Genomic DNA, 27,846 nt, shown 5'->3' with positions numbered 1-27,846 from the left:
ACTTCTGAGCAAGACCTCGCTGTGTGGATGTCCCAGCTGCACCTCAGAGCACAGTGAGGAGACTGCTAGGCCTCAGAACAAAGGTACGAAGTGCACAACAGATTCAGCACAGCTCCCTGCCTAGACCTCACCCAAGCTGGCATGCACCCACTGCACGCTAGCACCCCCAAGTGGCAGGTGCCTGGCCAACAGCAAGGCCAACCTCCAGGGCCATATGAGCCTGGGTGCTAGGGCCTCGGCGTTTTGTTTTGTTTTGTTTGTTTGCTTGTTTTCATGAATGGCTTCTACAAAGAAACTCTGTGTCTCAGGGAAGTCACTGGCCTGCCAAAGAGAAGAGTCCTACTTGCTAAGCACTTGGGGTTGGAGGAAATCATTAGTGCCCGAGAGGGAAAGACACCCCAACTTACAGGGGAGGAGACAGGGCCTCAGAGCTGCAACAACCTGTCCACAGCCACAAAGATGGGCACTGTAGCCAGAGAAACCCAGGTTCACGGGACCCTCAAGTCTCTGTCAACCACACCAAGCTGCACTGTGACCCTGACTCTTGTCCCATCTCATCTCTGAGCAGTTGGAAGACCGTGTGCAGGTCATCACATATTCGAAGCTTCTCTCTATTCCTCCTTTAAGTGAATTAACTAATTTCCAAGACCTCTTCATTCTCCAAACATCCACTATTTTTAGTATCTGTTTATGTCTTCCACTTGCCCTTACATTTTGTTTCTTTGATGTAACATTGGGAAACAAATTAACCAGCCCAAGGTAATCAGAAAGGATTTATGTGTCCAATACACTGGTATTGAGCACAAAATCTGCAATTCTCAGGAATATTCTCAGTGAACTTGACTGTTACTGGATAGAGTAGTGACTGAATGAAGGCAGGCTGAGCAAAGTGTCCATCAGTCTGAGGGACACAACCTGGTTTGTGAGACTCCACTCCCTAAAGCTGCTTATTAGTTACTCGACATAATTTTGGAAAATAAACATTTATAATCAAATAAGGGAGGCGTGTGTGTCACACCACCCCATTAAAACCTGGATTAATGATATCCTGTACTCACAGTCACAAAGTCTACTCATATTTCCATAATAAGGTGATGCAAATTCAACTCCAAAATTATTATTTTGAACAAGCTTCCATTCCCTTCAACTTATTTAATTATTAGTGACTTCAAAGGGAAAAAAAAGACATTTCTAAAGTCTATTTTTCCCAAAATCATATTATTTTATCTCACTATTGGTGTATAATTTAATTAAAGCTCCAAACCCACATTTTTCTTTCTAAGTGGCAGGTATTTTCATTAACTAGCACATAGGTAACCCATTGTCACAGTCCCCTAAAACAGCCCACATGGTGGGGAATAATTAAGGGAGCAAGGGGAAAGGTCACTTAAGACCTCACCATGGTGTGAGCTCAAATTATAGGTTTGAGCAAGACAGGAGGACCAATGCGTGGGGAAACGTGCAATCTTAATGGAATGCAGAACAAATGAACTTTTCCACGTGTAATGCTACTCAGTTGCATAATGGGATTTTGCTGAGTGCTACAGGAGGCAGAAAATGAGAGTAACACTGCAGGGCGTGCCTGCTAACTGCTTCAGGCTCAGGGCATGATTGGCCCACTAAATGGGCCCATAACAACATGAAAGACTCGTTCTGCCCTTTGATTGGTGGTATTCTGCTGGCTGCTCTTTGAAAAGACTGGGCAAGATCAAGCCTTTTAGGAATTTTGCTAGCCTAGCATGCTCCCCAAATCTATTCTCTAGCCCGAGGGAGAGAAGGTCCTCACCATCACCCTAATCTAGGACTAAGTCAGCCAGAAAGGTGGCTACGGGATGCTTTCAGACTGAGCTCTTCCATGTAGACCACCACCTCATGTCCCCGCTGACCCGGGAGCCTGAAACTCAATCCCCGACTCCTGCTGGTGAAGCAAGAACCACAGGGCATGAAATCTGCCTTTGTTTTCATCCAACTAATTGAGTGAAAATGGTTTCCACTGTGAAAAGACCCTTCCTGACCCAGCTCTAACTCCAAAACATAGCACAAAGAAGAAGGAAAAAAAGGAGGAAGGAAAGGAAAGAAGGAAGGGAAGGAAAGGGAGGGAAAGGGAATGGAATGGAGGGAAGGGAAGGGGAGGAGAAGGGAGGAAAGGGGAAGGGAAGGAGAGAGGGAAAGAGAGGGGGAAAGAGAGAGGGAAAGGAAGAGACTGGGAGGCAGCAGTGTAAGCTTCGGCACAGTGAGACCAAGCCACCCCGTGTCACACGTTGGCCACACACTGTCTCCCAGGAGAACAAGCTCCTTAGCAGTCCCTTCTCGTTCTCATGGGTGAAAACACCCAGCAGCCTTCAGCTAGCCGGAAGTCTTTCTGCAGTAGGCACAGCTAGGCCCCGACGACATACACAGCCAGTCGCGTCCCTGAGTGCAGATACACATGTGCAGCTCTCCAGAAGCATCCAGAGAAGTCAGGATCCTGCTGCTCTCCAGACCAGCAGATTCCAGAGGCTAAACTCGTTTATAACATGTGTGGGGATTCTAAAGAACTGTGTGCTGGGCACCACGCCGGGACCCTCACGAGCCGTAGGACCTAGAAGTGAAAGTCCAGTGCCTCGTGCACCCTCTCCGTCAGACAGCGTAACCCTTACTAGAGGAAAATACCCACAATTCGAGTTAGCCCAGGTCAGACTCCCCCGCTGACCCCCTCCTTGTCATGCAACGAAGGCCGCACAAGACAAGTGTCTGAAAGCAAGGATAAGGCATGGAGAGAGGAAGGTGGTAAAGCAACGGTTTCTCCCAGGGACATAACGCTATAAATGCTACTCCTTTTCCAGAACAGTCCTCAAAAAACTCATTTAGTCTGTCATGTGTGAAAGTGGAATTGAACTGGTAAATATTTGAAATGAGAAATATAAAATAATATGTTTGCAAGTGGCTTAGTAAATTATTCACCCTGAAATAGCTTTATGGATTTGACCCCAAATCTAAAACTCAGCCATAAAATGCTGTGCCTACTGTAGCTTCCAGAGTGCACATTTCATCTCCCTGACTGGATTAAAAACTACTGAGAACAACCCCTTCAAGTATATCTTCTCCCCCTTCCTGACACCCTGCCCAAGGTCCTCAACGAATAGCTATTGCTCCAGTGTGGATAAATGAAGGCTTTCCTAAAAGAACCAGAGGAACCAATATTCCTGCTCCCCTAGTCACACAAGGGCAAAGTGGGGCTTCAGTGTCAAAAACAAAAAGACAACTGGCGACAGTCTGTCCCTCCGCGCAGCCCCACGTGTGCTCTGGTGCCGCAGCTTTCTACAGTTAGAATGTCTGTATGTTACAGATGGGCTGGAGCGGGCCCACTAGGTGCTAAACGTCATGGTGACAAAGACTCTCTCTGGCTACTGCTGCAGCCTCAGTGACCTGATATACATGCCGGTCACAATCCAGCAGCCTGGCGTGTCGCAAGCATTGGAATAACACTTTTTAGTCAGGCATGAGGACAATATGGATCTGAACTTCTATCCACCTGGGCTACATATCAAGGTACTGTTTCAAAAAAAAAAAAAAGCAAACAAAAAAGAAAAACAAAACAAAGCGCACTGAGGAGAACAAATGACGCTGATCCTAGACAGTCGCAGCCTCGGCCCTCAAGGTCTACACTGGCTAGGAGCAGGTTCTGAACTCTGGAATCTACAGTTTGTTTTAAATTTTTATAAAGGTAGACAAAAGACTTCTCACACACACACACACACACACACACGCGCGCGCGCACGCACACACACATACACTCGTGTGCACGCACACACGCACACGCGCACGCACACATGCACACACGCACGCACCCCTTTTCTAGCTGTAGAGCATCTCGGGAAGTGTGATATGTGAAGCCAGGTCAGTGGCAGGAGAGACCAAAGGTCGTGAGAACAACACAGAAGCAGGAACCCAGGTCAACCTGACCACACTATGAAGAAAACCAGACATGGAGGGTTGGTGGCTTTTCAAGGAAAGTGGGTTTTGTTTTGCTTGTTTAAATTTTTAAATTGTTTCTACTATTAATAATTTGTTAAAAAACAATACAGAATGAGCCCACTGCAATTGTGCCTTGTTTTTGACAGTTCTGAAGACAAACTGGGGTCCTGATAGTCATGTGCTTTACTACGGAGTCCCCAATTCTAATGCTTCATCAAAAAGATGGAGCCAACTTCCTACTCTGTTCTTAAAGGCAAAATTGCCCTTCTGCTACTTCGGAAGTATTAAAGCAAAGCCACGGAGGCTGTCAACCAGCACAGGACGGAATACGCAGGAGTGGCCTTGTGAGCCTCAGAGGCACCTTGCACCCTGCAAAGTTAGAGCTAGAGCAGCGGCTTACAGAGTTCTTTAAGTAACGGAGATCATACATGATGATCTACACCTACAGTTGGATGTAAAGTGGGTGAGGCATTCGGTTGAAGACCAGCCTTCCTATCCTTGTAATGATGGTACAAGAGGCTCCCCAGACTGCCTGGATACCACGGAAGCCCATTTTAGAAAGCTGGCCGCCTTAGCAGCAGATATCCTGGGGCAAGAAGGAAGCCAGAAATCCTAAGGAGAATATGATACGCATGTGTGTTCAAAGCCAGGACAGCAACACGTATGCTTGTGAAATGTTCTACTGTAAAGTGGTATATTCATGATGGAAAAGCAAGACGAAACTCTCTTAATACAGGCTGACTGCAGTTTCCTGTTGCTGGAGTTGTGTGTGTGTACAAGGTTGTGACTTTATAAGTCTCCACAACAAACTAGAGGAAGTCACACAAACTGAGAATCGAACCGAGGGTTTCATGATACACTGTCTGGTGTGATGATGGCACAGTAGAGGCGGGTTCCCAAGCACTGGACATTAGACGAGGAGCTTCAAAGACGTCCCTTTAGTGCGCACGTGGCATAAGTGTTCAAGGTGGGACAAACCACTTTTCAACTGGATTTGAGGCCCGCCCTACAGGAGGGAACCCACGTCCGCTTCTATAAATCTGGCCAAACTGCCTTCTGTGCACTCAGAATTTTTCGCTGTTATTTGCTAAAGATTTCTTTAGATTTATTTTATGTGTATGAAGATTTTTGCACACATGTATGTATGTGCACCACGTGCATGTCGTGCCCATAGAGGCCAGCAGATGGCACCTGAGCCCCTGGAACTGGGTTTTATGGGTGGGTGTGCAGCACCGTGGGAGTGCCGAGAGGAGACACAAGCCTGGGTGCTCACTCGCCAAGGCACCGAGAGTGCTGTCAGCGGGCCGGCTCTCCAGCCCCGATTTGGTTTCAAGTTTTTGGTTTGCTTTCTTTTGTTCTGTTCTGTTTTGAAATAAGATCTCGTTATGTAACTGGTCTCAAACGCCAGAGATCTACCTTCCTCTGCCTCCCATGCATGAACTTAAAGTTGTATGTTGGAACTCACATTTCCATGTGTCTGTCTGTTGCAGTGGGTGACAGTTAATGCACGAACGTATAACAGAACAAAGTTCAAAGGGTAAGTGATGGCAGAGCTGCCCACCTCAATGCAGACAACTGCAGCTGCCCCAGAGAGTTAGAGATCCCTGCGGGAGGGGAACAGATATAAAATTGATGAAACTCTGTAATAACAATGCATGAAACAGGCAAACGATAACCAGAGCAGGTCCTCTAAGAAGCGCTGTAGATTTTCTCTTAAGGGTGTCCACGCATTCCCTGTAAGATCTACCAGGGAACCTTAACTGAACGTGTCTTTAGGGACTGGGAACGACGCTCAGTACTCGAGCCCTTGCCAAGCCTGTGACAGGCTCTGGCAGACCCCGAGTGGGTAAGACTTCCTCTAACTGCATGTGCTCTGTCCCTCCCTGCCTTTTCGTCTTTGCTTTTCTCCATCTTGTCACATTAAACCTGTGACAGACGGCTGTCATCCCCAGACCTTGTGCAGTTCTCTTTTAGCAGCACGAGGACACCTTACACTCGCTTATCCTGATTGTCCCTGGATTCACGAGTGCTGCCACCAGTGGAAAGCCCTGTACGGCTGCAATGGCGGAGCTCACAGAAGCAGAGAACCACCCTCCTCTGTGAATCCTATGCCCCCCAGGAGCCTTTGAAACGAAACGGAAGTCCCTGAAACCAGACCGAGCTGCCAAGCAGAATTTATTCCAGACTATTTGTTATCACACAAACCAAGAGAAATAGCACCAAGAGACGGTGCCCCGAGGAGTGCAGCTAGAGAGAATTCCTCAGACTCTGGTCCCTTCCATTCTCTTCAAACACTAGCTCTGTCGTCCTTGCTTCTTGGCAGTGCACACCTCACAGACCTCACGGGTGCTACTAGAACGGTACCTGGAACATGATTACCTAACAATCAAATCTCCTCATAGGCCAAGTAAAATGAATTACTGAGTGGGAGGTTTGCCTAACTCGATGTATTATTCCTGTGCATCATTTAGTCACTAACATGTACGTCTCTGCTTTTCTATAATATTGTTACATCTAGCCTTTTAAGATAACACTAAGTAAATAAATATTTTTAATAGGAGAAAAACTGGAATTAGACTAATGGATTAAGAGCCCCAAACGCAATCCTCACATCTAATACGGAGCTTTAAAAATTAGCTCAAATGAATAAGCTTTTAAAAAATTAAAAGGATAGTTCATCTCAGTGTCAGCCAAGAGCAGGAACAGTTGAGCCACACACTGCCAAGCCATATTCAAATATGAGATACCATTTTCAACTTTAAATTGGCAAGATGCCCTCTGTTGATCTTGTTTAGTAATAGTCCCCAAGTCAGCCATGGTGGCTCACGCCTGCAAGGATCTCGGGGTCATCAACTACATAACCCGCTGGAGGCCAGAGGAGCTTACACAAAGCAAAACAAAATAACCTCCAGTGTTGCCAGAGAGCCAATGTCGCTGCACAGAAGAAACAGGACACACCCTTTCTGGAAAGAAACATCTGTCAGATGCCTTTGCAAATACACATTTACCTTGACACAGCTGATCCACAATAGAAACTCATGCAAGGAAATGGTCAATAAGCCAAGTTTTAACCTCAAAGAAGTCCACTGAACAATATTTACAATAGTAAAGTTGTCAAAGGAAATGAATTATCTAATACCAGGAGATTAATTATATTAACTTTTGCATAAATAACCATACTAAATAGATTTAAGAAAGATGTCCTAACAATATCTAAAATAACATGAAATATTCCTGACATCCACTAAGAGAGGCTGGGTCCCACATCCAGTGTCTCAACCTCGACTGGCCACTCTGACCTGCACCATAACCAATCTCCAGACTTCAACCAGGACTTGGGATGCCTAACCCCCAACCAACAGATTGCTACCACGCCACATCCAGTCTCTCCATACACACACATCCTGTATGCTCTCCCAGTATCTTGTGCCCAGCAAACTTTATTCAACCTAAGTCATTTTCAACATCTAGGCCCAACTTGTCTACACAGCACTCCTCTTACCCAACTTGCTCTGTCCATATCACAAACAGAACTAACAAATGAGATCTACCTGCCTAGGTCTCATCACAAAAATATAAATAATATCCAGTCTAAAACCTACCAGCCCTGTAGAAGTGTTTGCCAATGAGAATAACCTGGATGAACCTGAGGACACAGAATTTAAAAGAACAATAATAAACTTCATTAAGAATTCAAGAAGTTTAAAGAAGACAGAAAGTAAATCTTTAAGGAGTTGGTAGTTTAAATGAAAACGTTCCCCCATTACACTTATACATATGAGTGCTTAGTCACCAGGGAGCAGAACTGTTTGAGAAGGATTAGGAGGTGTGGCCTTGTTGGAGGAAGTGTGTCACTGGGGCCGGGCGTTGAGGTTTCAAGAGCCCATGCATGCCCAGCTCAGTGTCTCTCTCTGTGCTTGCTGCCTGTGATCAGGATGTAAGGCCCTCAGTTAGTCCTCTGGCACCATCACCGCCTGCCTGCATGCAGCACACTGCCTGCCATGATGATGGACTGACTCTCTGAGGCTGTAAGCAAACCTGTAATTAAACGTTCTCTTCTATTGGTTGTCTTGGTCACGGTGTCTCTTCACGACATTAGGACAGGAACTAAAACAAGGAGGATAAATGCCTGGAGTGATATCCAGGGCGACGTAAGCATAGGACTGGTAGAGAGGATGAAGACAAACCAAGGCTTGAGAACTGAATAAAATCACCTCCACCCAGGAAGAGTGGCTGATTTCAATCCCTAGCTTTCTCCAAGACAGGCTCCTGGACAAAAATAAACTGAGAAACAGCAAATCTAGCTGACACCACACATCAAATGGGCTTAATAGATTACCTATAGAATATTCCATCAAAACACCAAAGAAAAAACACTCTACTCAGAAGCACATCGAAGCTTTTTAAAATAAACTGCATCTTGTGACAAAAAAACACATCTTCACAAATTCAAAGACATTTAAATAACTTTGTGTGGACCACGGTGCAATGAACTTAAAATTAACAGTGAACGAATCCCTGGAATATACCAACCCAGGAAGATCAAACAATGACAGTACTGAATAAGACAATGAAGAAATCAAGAATAAAAAAAATACTCTGGAACTAAACAAGAATGAAAACACCACATACCAAAGCCTCCGGGACACATGAAAGCCATTCTGTGAGGGAAAATTAGAGCGCTAAGCACTGACATTAAAAGCCAGAAAGAACACAGCAAACGACTTGACAATGTAACTCAAGACCAAGATACACCAAGATCAAACCAAATGCAAGCCCAGCCGAAGACAAGAAATAATTTTCTTAATGGAGATATCTCACTGTACAGCTCAGTGAGGCTTCAAACTGCAATCCTCCTGCCTCAATTACCTGAGTGCTGCGATTACAAAGAAATGTGTCACCAGAGTTGGCTTCAGTTTAACTCAAAATAATGAAATGATTAAATCATTATTTTTTACTCACCAAGTATTCTCTACCTGGGGGAAAGAGAAAGTTAAAATGGCTGAGCACAGTGTTTGAAGGCATCAAGAGCTTTAGAAATGCTGGGCTCCCCACTCCTTAACTCTGGAAACTGTCTTAGCTAGACTAGCAGGTGACTGCAGGCTATAGGCAGTGTCCGTTAACCCAGTGCCTGTTGATAATGAAGTATGCAGAAACAATAATTCATTGAAAAACTTACTTTTTCTTTCTCGGTGCTTGATATAGATTGCCTACTGAATAATATCAACTGTTAGTCAGCAGCTCTTAAACAATTTCTGTTTTAGAAAACTTAATAACACTGTGTCTAGTCCTCTGATTAGGACACTCATGGGAAAATGTGCTTAGAAAAATAAACGTAAACCTAATTGCTATGTAGCAAATAATTTATCTCAAATGAGACAAGTGTAAAGTTCTCAAATGTCTCTAAATTCCTTAACACGGGACACATGATGGGACCTATTCTTGTTCCAAGATAATTACTTTGTGAGCATGAAGGGATCATAAAAATTCCACAGTGACAGAACAGAGTGCTGAAATAACTTGATAGTTAAATGCAGTCACGGTGGCGGAAGACTGCCCACAGTTCCTACAGTGACTGCTCAGTTCTAGGAGTGGGAACAATAAACAGAGGTAGGCCACTTGTGAAGGAGAGTTCGTGTCTCATTAGCAAAATAATTGTCTTGCCCCAGAGAAAATGGTTGGCAGGAATGGAAGGTAAACCTCCAGAAGCTCCCAGAGAAAATGCCAACTTCCCTTGGAAGAACCAGTGAGTCCCACAAACCCGTGGTAAGTATCTCCATCATTTGGGGAACTGCACTCCAAGCTCTGTGCTAGGCTCCAGACACCATGGCTAGCAGTTACCCTTAACCAGAGACAGACCACAAACAGACGGAGAAGAAATCTATGTCAACTGAAATATGCAGTGGTTGTTTGCTAAAGAATTTGAGGTCCTGGAAGAAACATGACACAGAAGCAAGGCTGTCAACTCTTCTACCGAGACAGGTCCTAGTAACAGACAGACAGACAAACCCAAGGAATGACACGTTGTTAATGTACAGAGCTCCCGTCAGTCACCATGGTGCTTACTTCTCTATCACAGTGATAAAACGTCATGAGCAAGGTAACCAATGTAAGGCTCACGGCTCCAGAGGGATGTGAGGCCAGCACGGCAGAGCACAGGCACAGCTACAAACCACACACAGGGAGGCAGGGACAGGAAACCCAGAGCTCACCTTGGAGTGGGAGTATGAAGCAGAGAGAGAGCAAAGGAGAAGTGGGTAATGCCTCATGCTCTCAGAGTTTGTTCTCAATGACATAGTTATTACCATCAGGAAGGCCACGTCTCCTAACCTTCACCAAACAGTGCCGCCCAGTGGGGACAAAATGTCCAAACATCAGAGCCTGTAGGGGACATTTATTTTCAAACCACCACAGTCACTACTGATACTACTCAGATGATTGAAACGCATTTATTTTAACAATCTCGTATTTCATTTGGCATGTGTCATATTATCTTTTGAATTCTTAAGTAATCATATTCAGTGATAAAAGATTAGACCAGAAGAAAATGTGGGCCTATTTCCCTAATTATCATCTACATTAAAAAGCCATGCTCTGGGGTTGGGGATTTAGCTCAGTGGTAGAGCGCTTGCCTAGCAATCGCAAGGGCCTGGGTTTGGTCCCCAGCTCCAAAAAAAAAAAAAAAAAAAAAAAAAAAAAAAAAAAAGCCATGCTCTTTGAGGCTAAAACCATCTTAACGAATACCTCTTCATGCCTTTTCCAACTGCAAAGGATTTTACCGATACTAGCTCTCCAGTGAGTCTTTACTAGCGTGCTTACTTAACCTGCCACTGAATTAACTGCCTCTCAATGACAGAATGCTCTGTTTTTATGAGGCGTTTTGCTTACTAACAAACTTACTTACTAAACGTCTATCGCCTAAACATCTGGAGACTGTCAAGACTCAAAAGCCACTTTAAAACACCACAAAATGTATTTCCTAATACATATATACATATATACATATATATACATATACATATACATATACATATATATATATACATATACATATATATATATGTATATATATATATATCTGAAGAAGTTAAGTCCACACACACAAGATCATAAGAAACGTATACGGAATGTACTAGAACTAATACATTGTTTTGTATTGTTTCATGGGAAATGGTTAGCAGCTCACTTCAGACACACTGTGTAGGAGGAGAGAATGCATAGCTTATTGCAGGACGGGTTTATGCACTAACCCTGGAGAGTACAGTGTGTCTGACCAGGAGGGCTGGGACAGGCGACCCTGCTGAAGCTTTGTCGAGAAATACTCTAAATATTAAAAGCCTATGTCAACCCTTGTTCTGCTTATGAGTAGACTTGATACAATCAAGAAAAATTGGTTTCGGATGTGGAACACTTCGGGGATTTGAAGTAGTTTGCTAAATAGGAAGCTAAATCCAATTACTTTCCTAAAGATTTGGCATCTTTAACTGAAAACCAATATTCCAATTAACATTAAACAAATATCCAAGCTTATCCACATATTCCAGGCATCCTTTCTGGCTAACGCCCCACTGCATCTCTGTATTTAATTATTCCCATATGCATATATACGGTCTGCTTTATACTCAAAGTATAGAAGGCAAGAAAAAAGGAACATTTTAAATTTCTTCTGTGGGCCACTCTCCTGAGCACAACCTAAATTCAACCTTCTACATAATCTCACCTGATTCCTAACTAAGTGCCTGCCAGCCTGTTTATCCTTAACACGAGGTTTCCAACTACATAAGTGACCTGTCAAAGTCACTCTTAATTTTTTTTTCACTCTGGTCCCAAATTACAACAAATTAACAAACGATATTAAATACTGTTCTTAGCTCACTAAGAGCTTAATGCAATTCTCCTTTAACTTAAAGGGTGATGTGGAGGGAATCTTCTCTAAAGAAATAACGAGAGCTGGGAGTGGCCGGATAGCTCAGATGCCAACGTCAGAGGCTGTTTGACAACCCATTGCATTATACGTCATGTGAATGACTGCTAGCCTCTGCCGTAATAGACACCATGACTTTTCTGATCAGGGCAAGAGAAATTCATTCAAAATAAGAAAAATCGTTTTTATTAAAACTCTGACTTAACTTTTGTAGCTGTTTACAGGTCAACCCTCTAAGGAAGAAGCAATGTACACACTGGACCTGGATGTGTGTGGAGAGGACACAGTGAGGAGTCAGTGATCCAGGGCTTCATTACCCACCAAACAATTACTAAGTATTATGGAGTGGAGTAAGGAAGAGCACCAGAAGGAAGGTTGCCCGACCTGGCTAAGCGGTTCACACACAGAATGGGGGCCCTCAAGCCAACTCTCATTTTTGTAGGAAATTTTTAATCTCAATCAGGAGTTTCTACTCCACCTTTGATCATTGAGTTCCTGGATAAAGAGACACAAAACCATTATTTTTATGATAAACCTTTAAAGTACAAGAGCTGGGCAGATGTCTACCCTCTAAACTATCAATGTCTACTTCCCTACCAATAACCTCAAGCTATAGCTCCTTATGTTCCATCTGGGCTTCTTAACTCCAACTGGCCGGCCCTTGTGGCCATGTCTTCATGACTCACCTACCCCATGGCTTCTTCTCAACTCTCCACCTCTTCTCTCCTTCTTAACAGTCTCTGCCTCTCACCTCAAGCCCAGGAACCGAAACCCCTCCTAACTCTCTTCTGCCCAGCTACAGGTGACCGGCATCTTCATTTAACCAATGGCTTTAAATTAAGGAACAAGGTCATATAGCATTACTCTGTGTGTGTGTGTGTGTGTGTCTGTCTGTCTGTGTGTGTGTGTGTGTGTGTGTGAATTTTCTTGCCCCTCAGGCGACCAAGGCCAGTATTTAGCATTACAATGCATATAACAGACCAAACCTAACACACACCAAGCATCAGGAAGAGCTGTGGTGTCTGCTCAGCACACGCTCTTTCTTACCTAGGGGTGCGCTGTAAAAATCTGTCCACCCCTTACTGCCCTTCTACTTACAAGTGTACAGAGGGTCCAAGAAGTACTGTGACTTTAACATGTCAAAGGAATGAGGAAATGAAGGTAGCTAAACTATTCGTCACCTCAATTGATCAACACTTTTGTAATCAGAATATTCAAAAATTACTTTTAAAGAAATTTCAGATGTACAGCACTCCATTCTGTCCCTCCAACACATTTGGGATGCGTTGCTGCAGTGGCAGACAGAGTTAGTCTCTGGGGCTGGTGAGACCCCAGCCTAGCAGACTTGGCAAGTTCTGGGATGGTGAGAGATCCTGTCTCTCACTAAAAGGAAATGAAAACAAGAGACAGACACTGTCATTTAGTCCTCTCAATTCTTGAAGGGTGAGGTCTTGGTCTCTTAAGAGGATAAACTTTCTTGGCCAGCATAGTCTCTAGAGATACAAGAGCTGAGATTGGAAAGATTGGAGTCCTACCCTTCGGAAACCTTGGAATGCCGTAATGAGAAGTGTTGAGCTAACGTGACAGACAATAGGTTCCCAAAAAGGCCTTGGACTAGAAGGCAAAAACAGACGCACAACTGCCGAGAACTGTGGTGACTCTTATCTAATGGATTTAGCAGGCACATGACGCGTTTGACTGTAAAGATCAAGACCTGTGGGACTTTGGAGGCCAAGGCTTTCACCGACCAAGGGCAGATCCTCTTACAAACCTCTATAATAAGGTAAGAGGTGGGAGCAGAGACTGGAGCTCAGTGATCAGGAGTCTACGTAGCTCACAGGCACGAGGTCAGAGAAAAGATGGGGAAATACAGTCCATAAACACCGACGACTTCCAGAGCGTGGCTTGGTGGCTGAGGAGTCACCCAAACGAGTTTGGATGGGAGGGAGGATTTCCCTGGAATCTAATATCCGGGTATAAGGATTTAGGAATCATAAAGATCTCGTGTGTATGTGTGTGTGTGTGTGTGTGTGTGTGTGTGTGTGTGTGTGTGTGTGTGTGCGTGTGTGTGTGTGTGAGAGTGTGTGTGAGTGTGTGTGGAGTGTGTGTGTGTGTGTGTGTGTGTGTGTGTGTGTGTGTGTGTGTGTGTGTGTGTGTGTGTGTGTGTGTGTGTGTGTGTGTGTGTGTCAGCCATTAGGAGACAGTGAAGCCAGATTCTGAACAGCTGCTGATCTTAAGGAATAACACTCCATTTTTGGTTTTCAGGAAGAGTGAATAGTCTTTAAATTAATGTCAATTAAATACGCAAATGGCATTTCTTTTAGTTATATTAAGTCATTTTTACGTTGGATTACACTAATACTTTAAGTGGTTCATTGAGTCATTAGATTCCTGACACAGAAAAGCACAACTAGACTTAGACAAAAATGAAACTGTGCACAGGTGTTCTTCTAAAGAGGGCACAGTTCTCCATCTTGAAAGACCACAAAACTATGTCCTTTGGAAAGAGGCTGAGTGTTCCTTTGCTAAAAGAGGGTCCAAAAAGATGTAGGAAAGGGATAGAAGGAGGAGGAAAGACCGGGAGGTCTAAAAGGCGTGTAATGATCACTAACCAGCTATTCAAACCATTCAGAACTCAATCTAGAGAAAGCAGATACAGGGGATAGCTGTGCTGGATGGGGTTAAACACGAAAACGGATAACATATATGAAAGCAGCCTCCTATAGTTACAGAAAAATGGAGGTCGCTTCTAAGTGTCTTCACTCATCACTGACACAAAAAGGTAAGATATTAGTTCTTTACAAGGGATCCATCAGTAGTTCTACTGTACTCTTAGAAACATCTTACTCCTGAGTATATCTCGTAGAGCCAACTTGAAGAGAAAGAAAAGAAAACAAGAAGCAGAAGGAAAGTTTAGCCGCAGATGTGCACTGCTCACTTCTGGCTTTGAGAGCTTCGGTCCAGATTGTGGATCACATTTCTGAATGTGATAAACTGAGATAAAATCCCAATGTTAACTTTCCTCTCTAGGCTAGCTCTGGCAAGCAGACAGTCAGACACTGACTGAAGAGTCTGCAGACAAAGGCGTGTGCACTCAATTGACAAGAAATGCCCACAGCCCCAGGGAGGTAAAGCATCCCCGATGGTTATTACGGGGAGAAAGAATGCTAACAGCTCTGCTCTCCCCTTGACGATGGTCCACTGCCACTAACGTCAACCAGCTTTACCTCCGTAAGCCCAGGGGAGCAAGCGGCAGCATTATCACAATGTGCACACACATCGTGGCTGAAACTAACTCATTCTCACATAGCCCTGTACGTTAGAACACTGTCAATGCAGCCATCCCACCACCAAACACCCACCAGCCAATCGCTCTCCAAGGACGCCACAAGACGACCTCCAAGTCTGCAATGGTTTCTGAGGTCCTGAGCTATGAAAAGGTAAGCTGCTGAGTCCCTTTATGTCCTCCTGCTGTGGAAACAGTAAGTACTTGTGGAGAAGAGATGGGACGTCAAGCAGCAGGTGGGTGGCACTCACACAGCTTCTGACGAGTCTGAGGAGACTGGGCAAACTAAACATCAAGGGAACCAGGACCCAAGTCTGAGAAACTCTGAGGTTTACAAGGCGATGCCCTAGCGGAACCCCGGAACCGAGCAAAGCCACCTAGCTGTCTGACACCAGACACTAAGTCAGTAAAAGTCTGCATGTCAGTGACAGTTTGCTTGTGGCTGAGAACTTGAAAGGATTGCAGGAAAGGAAATGATCGAGGAGAGACATTGAGGCCTGCAAGATGGCTCAGAGAGATTGCTGCCAAGTCCAAAGACCTGAGTTCAAATCTGGAACTCAGAGGATGGAAGGCAGGAACCAACTTGAACAAACTTTCCTCTGGTGGCCACACTTTTTTTTAAAAGATTTATTTGTTTGTTTGTTTGTTTGTTTTCCACATATGAGTGCTCTATCTACATGTACACCTGCAGGCCAGAAGAGGACATCAACATATTACAGATGGTTGTGAGCCACCACGTGGCTGGAATTTGAACTCAGGGCCTGTGGGAGAACATCCAGTGCTTTTAACCACTGAGCCATCTCTCCAGCCCCTGGTGTCCACACTCTTGCCATGGCACGCACATGCCAATGAAATGAGCATGCATGCGTATGTACAATAAGTGTAATAAAAATACATTATACACCAACCAAAGAGCAAGCATGTTCCAGACCTACCCCCCAACCTCACACATATGTATTGAATGTATAGTTTGGTCTTCACGCAGGCTTCCTTGATCTTTTTGAGCACTGCGTTGAGTAAGAGCAGAGAAAGGGGTTATCCTCATTTCTTAATAGAAGAGAAAATGTTTTTAAGTTTATGATTTCCACATTTATAGAATAAAAGCTACAGTTGTTTTTTCAAACACACCCATAAAAAAAAAATACATTATAAGAGATAATATAAAATCCCCCCTCTGGCTATCCAGAAAAGCAGGCACTAGCCCCACTCAACATGTGAAGTGCAAAGGTCCTAAGCTGGTTTTGTGAAGGCTCACATGTAAAGGATTTCAGGATTATCTCATTACATGTTTATGTGACATTTTAACATATCTAACTACATCAAATTACTTGTTTTATTTTACTTTAAATACGGCATCTAGAAAATTAAGTATTATATAAATGGCTCAAGTCAGTGGCTTGAGCACATTTCTGCTTGACAGCACTGGCCTAGACTCTGTAGACACACAGATATTAACTATAAGTATATATTTATTGTGAACACTTGGCAGCCTGTATTCCAGGCTGTACTCCAGCATGGATCAAGTGAACGCTGCATGGCTGTGCTAGGGTTCTGTATATGCCTCAGGTCTGAATGAGACCTAGTGAGGGCCTGACAGGGAACGAGAACACCGCTTTAAGTCATGTATTCATCTCAGCACAGCATGGGGCCCTAATCACTCTCCTTGGAGTAAGAAGGCATGAGCTAATCCCAATGGAACAGCCAGCCGACGAAAGCACTAAACATTCTGAGACCTAGAAACCAGTTTAAAACTAGAGTCAGGAAAGAAGAAATCCTTCCCCCATGAATCTGTGGCCATACTCCTTTCTCAAGAATTCATTAGCATATAAAAGATTTTACAATTAAAAAAGAAAAAGATAAATAATTCATTATAAAATTTCCCCCCACAACTATTTTAAGTATAGAGGAGTGTAAGGCATAGCCACATTGTTGTAGAAAAGTTATCTTAATGCTCATCAAATTGTTATCCAAAATAAAACTGCTTAGTCCTGTTCAGTAACTGGGCCACAGAGACGGGGGACAGTGAAGAGCTCGGCTGTTCCTCCAGAGGCCTGGACTGGGTTCCTAGCTCCCATGTCAGGCGCCCACGGTCACCCTTGGCTCCAGCTGCAGAGATCCAACGCCCTAATCCACACTCCACAGGCACCTGCGCTAACATGTGCACATATCCCTTACACACATGTACTCGAAAACTTGAAAATAAATCTTTTAAAAGCAATTTTAAGTACTCTGAAACTATATACCACCTTTAATTTTTCACTCATTGCAAATGTGTACAAATGTCTATTATAGATACATCTGTGTCATTATTTTAACTTACTATACACTAATTTATAACTAGCTAACTTTATTTCATAAAATCATGTGCATATGTGTGTGCCTATGTGCTATGTGTGTGCGTGTGTGTGTGTGTATATGAGTATGTGCCTGTGTATGACTATGTGTATATGTATGCGTGTGTGTGCCTATGTGCAGGTATTTACGTGTATGTATGCATGACTGCATGTGTATATGTATGTATGCCTGTGTATATCTATGTATGGATGCATGTATTCATGTGTATGTGTATGTATGTGTGTGCACTCGTGTGTATGAATTCTGGAAAGCACACACATGCCATGGTATGTTTGCAGAGATCAGAGGACCATCTCAGAGGATCAGGCTGTCCTCCACCCCACTTTAAAACACTGTTTCTTTGCTGTTGTCCACTGTGTACACCAGGCTAGCCACTGCTAAGGCTCCTCCCACCTCCACGTCCCGCCTTACAGCAGGAACACTTTGATCACCACCATAGCTATCTGGCTTTATGTGAGTCCTGGGGATTCAAACTTAGGTCCCCAGGCTTCTGGCAGGCTATCTACCCTCCAGGCCATCTCTCTAGCCTTGATTTCTTCAACTAGATGAACCAATTTGTATTAGTTTAGTTTTTAAGTAATAAAATAAGTACGTGAAGTGCTGTAAAGTAAGACCTCAGGCGTTCTGTCACTGTGGAAACCCAGTAATTAATACGTGAACAACTGGTGAGCAGTTTCCACTGCAAACTCCTTAGCTAAATTTGCAAGAGTAGAATCCGACTGTGGAAGACACAATCTACATTTTCTTTTTACCGTCATTCTTCTTTGTTTTTCATTTAAAAACCCTCATTCATGCTGAAATAACTGAGTGTAACCCCCATGCCCTGTTTTCTCATTTAGCTATGCTGCTGCCTTTGGAAACAGCACTTCTCATAGCCTTTAATGGCGACACGGAGAATTGGGCCAGCCACAGCCAGTCTGCAGGGCCTTGCTCCCTGCCCAGGGGCGGTGAGTGAAGCAGCCTCAGGAGGATTCATCCATGTTCACTGTGTTGGCACCGAAGCTGCACTCACTGAAAAGCTCTTGGATTTCCACACGACTTGAAATGGTTTTTTATATCAGTGACATACAAATAAACAGAGGGGGTGGAAATTTTAAGTGCAGGAAAAAGGACAAATAGCAAGCCCCAAACCACACGGTTTCTGTTTAAAATTATGCCAGATTGAGCCAAAATTAGCCAGCTCCCTTTCTAAAGCACTAATGATTATCAGCCATTACATCACACACATGTCAGATCAGTAAACATTTCCTTCTGCACAACAGAGGCTTAGTGTTCAAATGCAGAAAAAAGATTTCAGCACACAAAAAGAGTGTCCAGACACAAGCCAGACCAGAGGCGAAGTCTAATTTCTCTATTTTAATTTACCCTACCAATCAGTCTTGCTTCCACTAGCAAACGCACGTGAGATTCTTACAGCTTGAATGCGAGCAGATTTCCCATGCTCTTCTGGTGAGTGAGTATTAGCGCTCTGTGAGGGCATAGAATCCAAATTTGAACAGACGTTGACAAGCTGGCCAATGCCCTCTTCCTGGGCTACTCTCAGCTCAGTACAGAACCCAGCGCCGGGGGACTGAGAGGTCTTGTTAGTGACAGCTAAACCCACAGCGAACAAGACAATTACATATATATTCATATACACGTGAACACGGACAAGTATCGCATACACACATCCTTTTGCAGGAGCCCAAGAACGCTTATGCTAAAGAAAATCTGGTGTCTAATTCCCGCCTTGCAAAGGGAACAAAAAACATTCACGTGTTGGGACATGTTTGATATTTGGGCGACATCAATAGCTTTCTTCAGAGTCTTCCGTTTCTTCGATGTAAACTGGACACACTAAAGTGCCACCCACCCCTGATGGCTTCAAGTACTAAAGGTACCAACGAGATTTACTTCAGACTGAACTGAATTAACATGAGCATCACATCCTTCCCCTTGTTTTGTCCCTCAGGCCCTCCCGTACACTGAGGTGACTATATGGCAGTATTTCAATTTACAAATGGGGAGACATAGATTTATAAAAACTGGGACAAGGAGATTGGCCATGTGCTTACTTTCTTTTAAAGCTGTACCCCTATAGCTGAAGGATTCCCCCCAAAACTAAGTATTGACACTGTGCTCAGCAATTGGAGAATCTCTGCTCACGGGAAGCCAGCTCCTCCCCCGGACATATGTCATGAGCTCGCTCCCTGGAGGGATACTGTGCAGCCCTGCCCTTGGTTCAGCCATGAGCCAACTTCAATGAGAGATATGTTAAAGATGACCCAGGAGAGTGTGAGAGAGGGGCAAGTCCCATGTGGGAGAGGGATGCAAAGGGGGCAGACCATGAGCGGGGAGGTCCTAAACAGGGTATAAAGTGACATGTAGCTGAAGGTAGGAGAGCATCTGCTCAGTCAAGCAGAGAGCTCCGAGGGAACTGAGTGACTCGAGCACGCCAGACAGAGAAACACATGACCACCAAGCTTGAGCTTGGGAAGCTGAGGCCGCTGGATGACAAACAGGCCAACCTTGGCCACATAAAGAAATCACCAGGGGTGGGGGATGGATGAAGAGAGGTGGGGGGGAGAGGAAGAGGGGAGAGAAAGAAAGGACTGGAATGGAAGGGAGCAGAAGGACAAAGAGGGGAGAAGAGGAGAAATGAGAGGGGAAGGCAGGAGAAAGAACAGAGGAGGGGAGGGTAAGAAAGAAGGAAAGAGAGGACAGGGGAGAGGAGAGGAAGGGAAGATGGGGGAGGGAGGGGTGGAGAGGGGAGGGGAGGGAGGACAGGGGGAGAGGAGAGGGAAAGGACAGGGGACGGAGGGGATTTGAGGACATGGGAGGGAGGGGAGGGAAGGGATGACAGGGGAGGAGACTGATTGGCCACCTTGTACATCAAAACTCATTTCTATGTTAACACAACTTGGAGCAGTCAGAAAGGCAAGGGGCTTGACTGCAGGATGCAGTTTCTGGTGAGATCTCTCTTCACGGGCAGTTTGCCTGGTCACCCGCTAACCAAGCCGTTCATCTCAGAGAGATGCCCTGGGGTCCCTGGGATGAGCCGTCAGTGAGGAGCCCTGTGATGGATCCTGCCCTGCACTTCTGCCCTGTGCTGGGTCCCAGTGACCTTACTCTACAAGCAGGATGAGAAAGCAGGCCAGGACCAACTACACTAACTGACACACCTAATGAAAACTGAAAGTCCAGGGCCCTTGGTCTGGCAAACACTAAAAACTCAGGCAGCTACTGTGGAGCATGAACCAGCGACTGCAAAGGCCACATGAAGCTGCGCTGAACCAGTGAGAACTCACAAAAGGGCTGGGTAGTAAATGCCGCCATGCCGGGGACACCTGTCACACGGGTCACTTTAAATAGATCCCGACAAAAATAACTAAGGAAATTGTCTTGACACCTCACTTGTGGATGAATAAGATTTTAATGACAATAAAATACAGATTATAGGTAGAGTTCATTGTTAAAACCCTTTCATAGCACAGAAGGCCTTAGATTAAACATAAACACTGGCAGCACAGTATAGTGTAATATTTAATATGCTGTGGTGTTAGTGATGCTGAAAGAAACAGGATAGACTGGAGTTCTCCGCTTCTCCAAATGAACAGCCACCGTGCCCTTCTCCACTTCTGTGCTCTGTGCAGACCAAAACCAACGGGACAGGAGGCACGACACAGGGAGGGGCTTGAAAAGTGTTTGAGTGCTAGGCACAGGAGCACATGCATTTAACCCCAGCACTCCGGATGCAGAGACAGCTGGATCTCTGTGAGTTTGAAACCAGCCTGGTCTACACAGCAAGTTTCAGGACACGACAGGGGGAGAGGGCAGGTGTTTGGACACTGGGCCTATAGCCACCAGATAAATTAGCGAGGCCGGCTCAGTGGGCCATGAGAGATACACGGGTCAGCTGCCAAGTGTGTAAGTAAACATGTATGTCCTAGGCCACACTGTGTCTGGATGATGACTCCAACCAAGGTCAGGTAAGCAAGGCGGAGACTAATGGACCAGCGGATCCTCAGAGTCAGGAACAAGAAACGGCAAGTGGCTGTTGCCGCGTGCACTAACATCGGGGATGGTCTGCTTACAGTGAAGCTGGGAAACAACGTAGTAGCATTTTAGCTCAGCGGGAAAGAGAACATGTTATGCAATAAGCTGGAGCCGAGCAACTTAGCTCACCATTTTTGGCAGGGAGATTAGATTCTCACCAAATTGAATAATAAAGTCCAGATGGACTTAAAAGTATATAAAGAATGAGGGAGTATAAATGCTAAAATAAATTATAAATCGATACCTCTGCACTCCTGACATTTGGAAGGCTATCCTAAGCAGAGGAACTTAAAGCAAATATGTGTGTGTGTGTGTGTGTGTGTGTGTGTGTGTGTGTGTGCCTGTGTGTGCCTGTGTGTGTGCCTGTGTGCTTGTGTGTGTGTGTGCCTGCGTGTGTGTGCCTGTGTGTGTACAAATAGTTTTAAGATTTTTACATATTAAAAGGCATTAAAATAAAATAAAAAGAAAATGAAAATTTTGTGAGACTTTTTAGCATAGATTACATGACAGAATAGCTTTTTTTATGCAGGCTGCAAGAAAGATTAACATATTTTATGCATGATAAGGCCACCATAAAAATTACTGCTAATGTATTCAGCAGAAGGAAAACAGGAGGAACTTGATAGACTAATGAACAAGAGACACGTATGATGTAAATCACACACAAAACACAGAAGACCACAGAGAGCCTGGAAAATTCTCAGCTACCATGGTGTGCAAGACAAGGAAGAAACGGTAAAGTGACAGCCATAGTGATGTGACAGCCAAAACCACAGAGATCCGAACCAGTAAGACGACCTTTAAAACAGGCATTTGTGGCTGGGAGTGTGGCTTTGCGGTAGAGCACCCGGCCAGCACACACAAGGCCCTCGGTTCTGTTCCCAGCACTGCATCCAGAAAAGGGAAGAAGGAAGAGGGGAGAAAGGAAGGAGTCAGGAGACAGAAAAGGAAGGGGGCAGCTGGAAAGCAAAGCTTCTCTCTGACGGCAGAACTACCATTCAGTTCTAAAGATGAGTGAGTTTGTATGCACACACAGATGCGCACGCATGTGTGTGTGTGTGTAAGTCTGCATGTGTGTAAGTCTGTGCATATGCTCATGTACATGGATGTGTGTGTGTGAGTTTGTGTGTGTGCATGTGTACATGGATATGAGTACATGTGAATTGTGTGTGTGCATGTGTATGCACGTGTGGATGTGTGTTTGTGTTTGTACACGTGTGTGTAAGTCTGTGTGTAAGTCTGTGTATGTGCCCATGTACATGGATGTGTGTGTGTTTGTGTGTGTGTGCATGTGTACATGGATATGTGTTTGTACATGTGAATTTGTGTGTGTGCATGTATACATGGATGTATGTATACATGTGTGTGTGTACACGTGTGTGTGTGTCTGTGTGAGTCTGTGTGTATAAGTCTGTGTATGTACCCATGTACATGGATTTGTGTGTGTGAGTTTGTGTGTGTGCGTGTATACATGGATGTGTGTGTGTGTGTGTGTGTGTGTGTGTGTGTGCAATGTTTGGGGGCAAACTGTTTGGAAATGAAACACTCAGAAGTCAGTCCCCTGGGTTCAGGATCCGCATATCCTTCATTGTTGTGCCTTCTCTGCAGCCAAACAACTTCAGGGCCAAGCTGGCTTAAAGCGGTGTGGGCGATAGCCCCAAGGACACAGGGTTTTCATCGCTCTGAGTTAAGGTCCCGATCTGTGAGGCTGACAGACAGCAGTCTCATCCAGATGAACTCTTACTGTAATCTCCTTTACCTGAGCAATTACTAGCACTGTATTTGAGAAGGCGTATTAATCACATGACCAACAAGAGGAGTCACAGCCCAAGAAAATTTGTTGACATCTTGTATGCCCTATAAGTGGGTAAACTGAGGCTTAGAGAAGTTAAGTTTCATCTTCTTTTTTATTGTTCCAAGTAATTTGTCGGAGAACGTGCAGTTACCCAGAAGCAGATGAATGGCTTACATCACAGGCAGGATGACTGGGCACACCGTTCTTAATTCTCCTGTTCTGATACAACAGAGATCCACCCTAATGATGGGGACGTTCAATGCCAGCCTGGCTAGGCTGAGAAGGAGACACAGCTATGGGTGTGTCTGTGAAGGCATCCGCAGAGGGACTTACCTCAGGAGGACAGGCTCACCCTCAGTGGGAGCGGACCACGACATGTGCTAATGTCCTAGACTCACTAGGGAGAAGTCGACGGTGAGCTGAGTGCCATTGTTCATCCCCCTCAGGCTCCTGAATGCTGCTGCAGCTGCTTACTGGGCCTCACACATCGAATGGAGAGGGGGGGCACAACTGTCAGGAGACTCACGCTTTTCACTGTGAATTCAGGAGGTCAAACTTGGGCCATCAGGACCAGTGACAAGCACTTTTACCAACTTGCGGGCCGAAAGGGATATGGGGTTGGGGGGAGAATTGCCTTCTACAGCACAAAGTGCTCAATAATTCTGAGAACAGGAAATGGAGGAAGTCAAAACCGGTCAAGCGTCTGCATGGAAGCACTCCAGTGGAAGGCTGGCACACAGCTGACTATAGTGCACACAGACTCACTACATTAAAACCAAAAAGATGTTCTCTGGCGAGAATTTAAAGCCGTATGCCCTTCCTGGCTATGTCGGTCTCCCTGGGTGCTCCAATTATGCCATTTAGAAAGAGAAAGGTTCCATTTCTCAGCACCTTTTGAACACGCGAGGATAGCACGAGCTAAAGGAGTTCCCACTGCTCTCTGCTCTGCCATGGTGCCTTCATTGAAGCATGGTTTGCCTTTCAAGTGGCGAGACAACATTCACTCTGAAAACAAATACTAACTAAGCGTGTGTTGACACAAATTACGTGATAAACACAAGGGAAAAACCTGGTAATTTAAGAAAAATGTTCATTTCTGCCTCTGTATTCCTAAAACCATCACTGAGACCGTAATGACACCTTAGCCTCACACAGACACATGGTGCCAAGGGATGCTGCACATCTCACTGCACAGCTCAGGGCTCTGCTCCGACTGCGGCCAAGTCTGTCAAAAGAGCACCAGGATCAACAGAATGAAAGGCCCCCTGCCTGAGAAAGAAAGGACTGCATAAAGGTAAGAGATCTCAGACTGAAATAACAGAAAAACACGTTACAGGTCTAGTGACACACCACGCGTGTCGGTGGGCACCTATAATGCAAGCACGTGGGAAGAACATTAAGTCTGGAGAGCTGCCTGGGCTACCAAGTGAGATCTTACCTCAGAAAATGAACCCAACAGTCAGAAAATAGTTTTGCCATGGAGAGTGAAATGGGGCTTTAGTATAGATTTATCCTTCACACATTTAGGTAACCTACTAAGAGTGTCATGCCAGAGTGTTATGTAAGGAAACACAGAGATGACAAAACACAGGCATGTGACACAGAGACATGTGCTAGGCCGCTTGGCCCAGGTAGATTGATTTGTAGCTCAACCCTAGACGTGATAAGGGCTTTGGGTGCCAGGCATGAGATGCCTCTCTAAATTATTGGTCGGAGGGTCCCAATGGTCTCTGAAACACAAGCTATTGACACCAGCTGTGGTCACCCACGTAACTGGACATAAGAGCCAACTGCCGAAAGCACCACACGTTTTCACTGCAGAGCACAGAGAACTCTATCTCACACCGCGGGGACCCTCCTCCCTACTAGTTAGCTTTCAGAGTGCCAGAGGTTGTGAGGGAGGCTGCAGGAGAGAGGATATGAATGGCCTTCTGCAGTGACGGGCCCTGCACGGTGCGGAATCAGCCTAACAGGCAAGAGTGCGATAAATAGTCTGGTGCAATGCTGGCGTGACCGACACGGGGTAACCAACCACTTTCTGACTGGATCCTGTGCTCCACAGAAAGAAGTTGGTGCCTGGCACTGTACACCTGGTCAAAAGCCCATGGCTAAGGAGGTCAGAGGCCTCAGAGTAGAACATACTATTTTTAGTAATAGTCACGCTGTCAAACTGTCATCCCAGTGTTCGTGTTTTACCTACAGATCTGGGATGCAGTCAACCTCAGTCAGAGAAGCTTCTCTAGGCAACGAGTGGCAGTCGGCACAGATACTCATAACTGGCCGAAATGCTGTGAGTTCTCAGTTCTAAATGAGGCATCGTTGTCAATCCCCCTCCCTCCCCTGCTGCACGAGGCTCACAGCGTATCACGGAATAGAGTGGAAATGATGTGTGAGATGCTGCCTTCCGGATGTTACATGGCAGTCGTGGTTTTCTACGTGAGTACTGCACATGCAGAAGACTCTGCCAGCCAGGACTCCAGCGCCCGTGGGGGAGGGGCTGCCAAGGCCCCATTCCTAACTGAGGAGGTACTGATCGCTAATAGTTGCTGGAGAAGGAAGATTCGTTCTTCTTTGGGGATGCGGCTACAATTAAGTTGCCCATGGCCTAGCGTACAGCTCCATACTCACGCGCATATGAGCACCACTAGTCAGACTTAATAGGTATTAAAAAAGGAGGGCATGAAGTTAAAAGGGAGATAGATGTGTTAGTGGGGCAGAAGGGAGGTGGAGGGAGAGGGTGAATGTGATCACATTTTATTATATCATGTATAAAATTACGAAAGAGTAATTTTTAAACAGTGAGATTTTTTTGTCTCATCATCCTTGGTTCATCTGTACCACAGGACTCCGTGCTGCAGGACCTCTACAACCACTGCGGAGGAGCAGACCTCTGCCCCGTCCACGTGGGGACGTCTCCAGCACAGACACTGAGAGGAGATGCGTGCTGAGACGTGATGTGTGATGCTCTCTGTGCAGACTTTAGCCTCACAAACTATCTCACTACGAACGCATTCTATAAGACAGCTTCTGGGAAAGGGCCAAGCAGATAAGAGCGGTCCTACCTCTGAGAAGAGGACAGAGAACAGCACGGGGGTCTGGCATTAGGAAAGACTACAGTTTTTTTTTTTTTTTAGAAATGTATATTCCTGTTAATCGTAAAATTAGGTTAAAGAAATTAGGCTTTTATGCTTAAGAAATTAAATGCACAATCAGTTCATAAGCAATTCAATAAATTCAATAAAATTGTATGGCAAAGAACAATTCTGGGCAGCACTTCCTTTTTCCCTTCAAAAACTGTTCACTCTTCATCTACAAAGACTGGAAGTCTAAATACACATTTAAGTAAAATTCTATAGGTCTGATCACCTAGCACCCATTACTACAAATGTAAAGCTCCAACTGTGAAGCAGGCAGAGAAAGAGTTAACCATTCAGCATCCAGATACAGAGAAGAGGGCGGAGCTGCTGCTGCAGGGACACTGGGGTCAGATGAAGGTCACCCCTGGGCACCCCTCTGTGGGACACTTTCCAACTCAAAGTTTTATTGTACATTTGGGAAGATGGCCGCAGAAGTGTGGGAACAGAGGAGGGGGCAGAGGAGAAAGGCAGGAAATAAAAAACAGTCAAACCTAAGGCAAGCAGGGTTCTAATCCATCCCCATACCCTGCTGGTTCCATCCTGCTAGAGTTTTCTAGAACGTCACCCCTGGGGGAACACTAGGGCAGTGACGCATGGCTATGTCTATATTACCTGTCACAAGTACACAGGAATATGCAGTTATTAGAACGTTCTAAAACCTCAGAGTGTAAATACTGCCAATGTTATTTTTAAAGCAAAGGAGTGATAGCATGTAGAAACCCAAGAAGATACAAGAAGGCAGGTGCCCTCATAATAATCATATAAACACAGGAGTATATGGTAGTTTCTTGGGAAAATAGAGAAGAAAAGGGATAATTATGGGGATATACCCAAAAACATCACACAACCATTCTAATTACGCTTTTCAGCCTATCTCGGTGCTCTGGTGCCCGACCCTCGGGTAAGGAAGAGGCATGTCTGATAATACACATTTGCACCAGTGTGGCACTGACCTGCTTGTACGTCCCGTCCAGCAGGGTGTCCAGGTGCTGCAGGGGGGCAGGGGTCTTATCTCTGAATCTTGTGAGAAGCCGACGTTGGATGGCCCGAAACTGTACAGCTCTTTCAGATAAAAGTTCTTCTAATTTTTCACCATTTACCCGTAGCTATAAGGAATAATTTTACATGGGTGTTAAATAGAAACTGTACAGTCAGTTTAAATTAAAATTACAAACAATGCACTAAGAGCTGTGAAAGAGTCGGACAGATGTGAACAGAGTGAGGAGTCCACGGTATCTGGCTCAGGACTACAGGGACAACAGGAAAATGGGTCAGTGAAAGCTGAGTGACAGTGTCACATTGTGTCACAACGTATCCCTGGGGAAGACTGGGGATCTTCTGCACGTTTCATGAAAAC

At 45.0% G+C, this 27,846-nt stretch overlaps 1 protein-coding gene across 1 annotated transcript in view; it reads right to left on the bottom strand.

Moving 5' to 3' along the window:
• Positions 1-27,846, bottom strand: part of Bbs9 (Bardet-Biedl syndrome 9) — a 405,125-nt gene that overhangs the window by 147,642 nt on the left and 229,637 nt on the right. Inside the window, 1 exon segment of the mRNA XM_032909494.1 lies at positions 27,443-27,595. Within this exon segment, the coding sequence (XP_032765385.1) occupies positions 27,443-27,595 (153 nt within the window).

This window comes from Rattus rattus, chromosome 8 (assembly GCF_011064425.1).
Source record: "Rattus rattus isolate New Zealand chromosome 8, Rrattus_CSIRO_v1, whole genome shotgun sequence".
In the NCBI taxonomy this organism is placed as follows: domain Eukaryota; kingdom Metazoa; phylum Chordata; class Mammalia; order Rodentia; family Muridae; genus Rattus; species Rattus rattus.
Note: the sequence above shows the minus strand (reverse complement) of the source record. Positions and strands in the feature narration are given on the sequence as shown.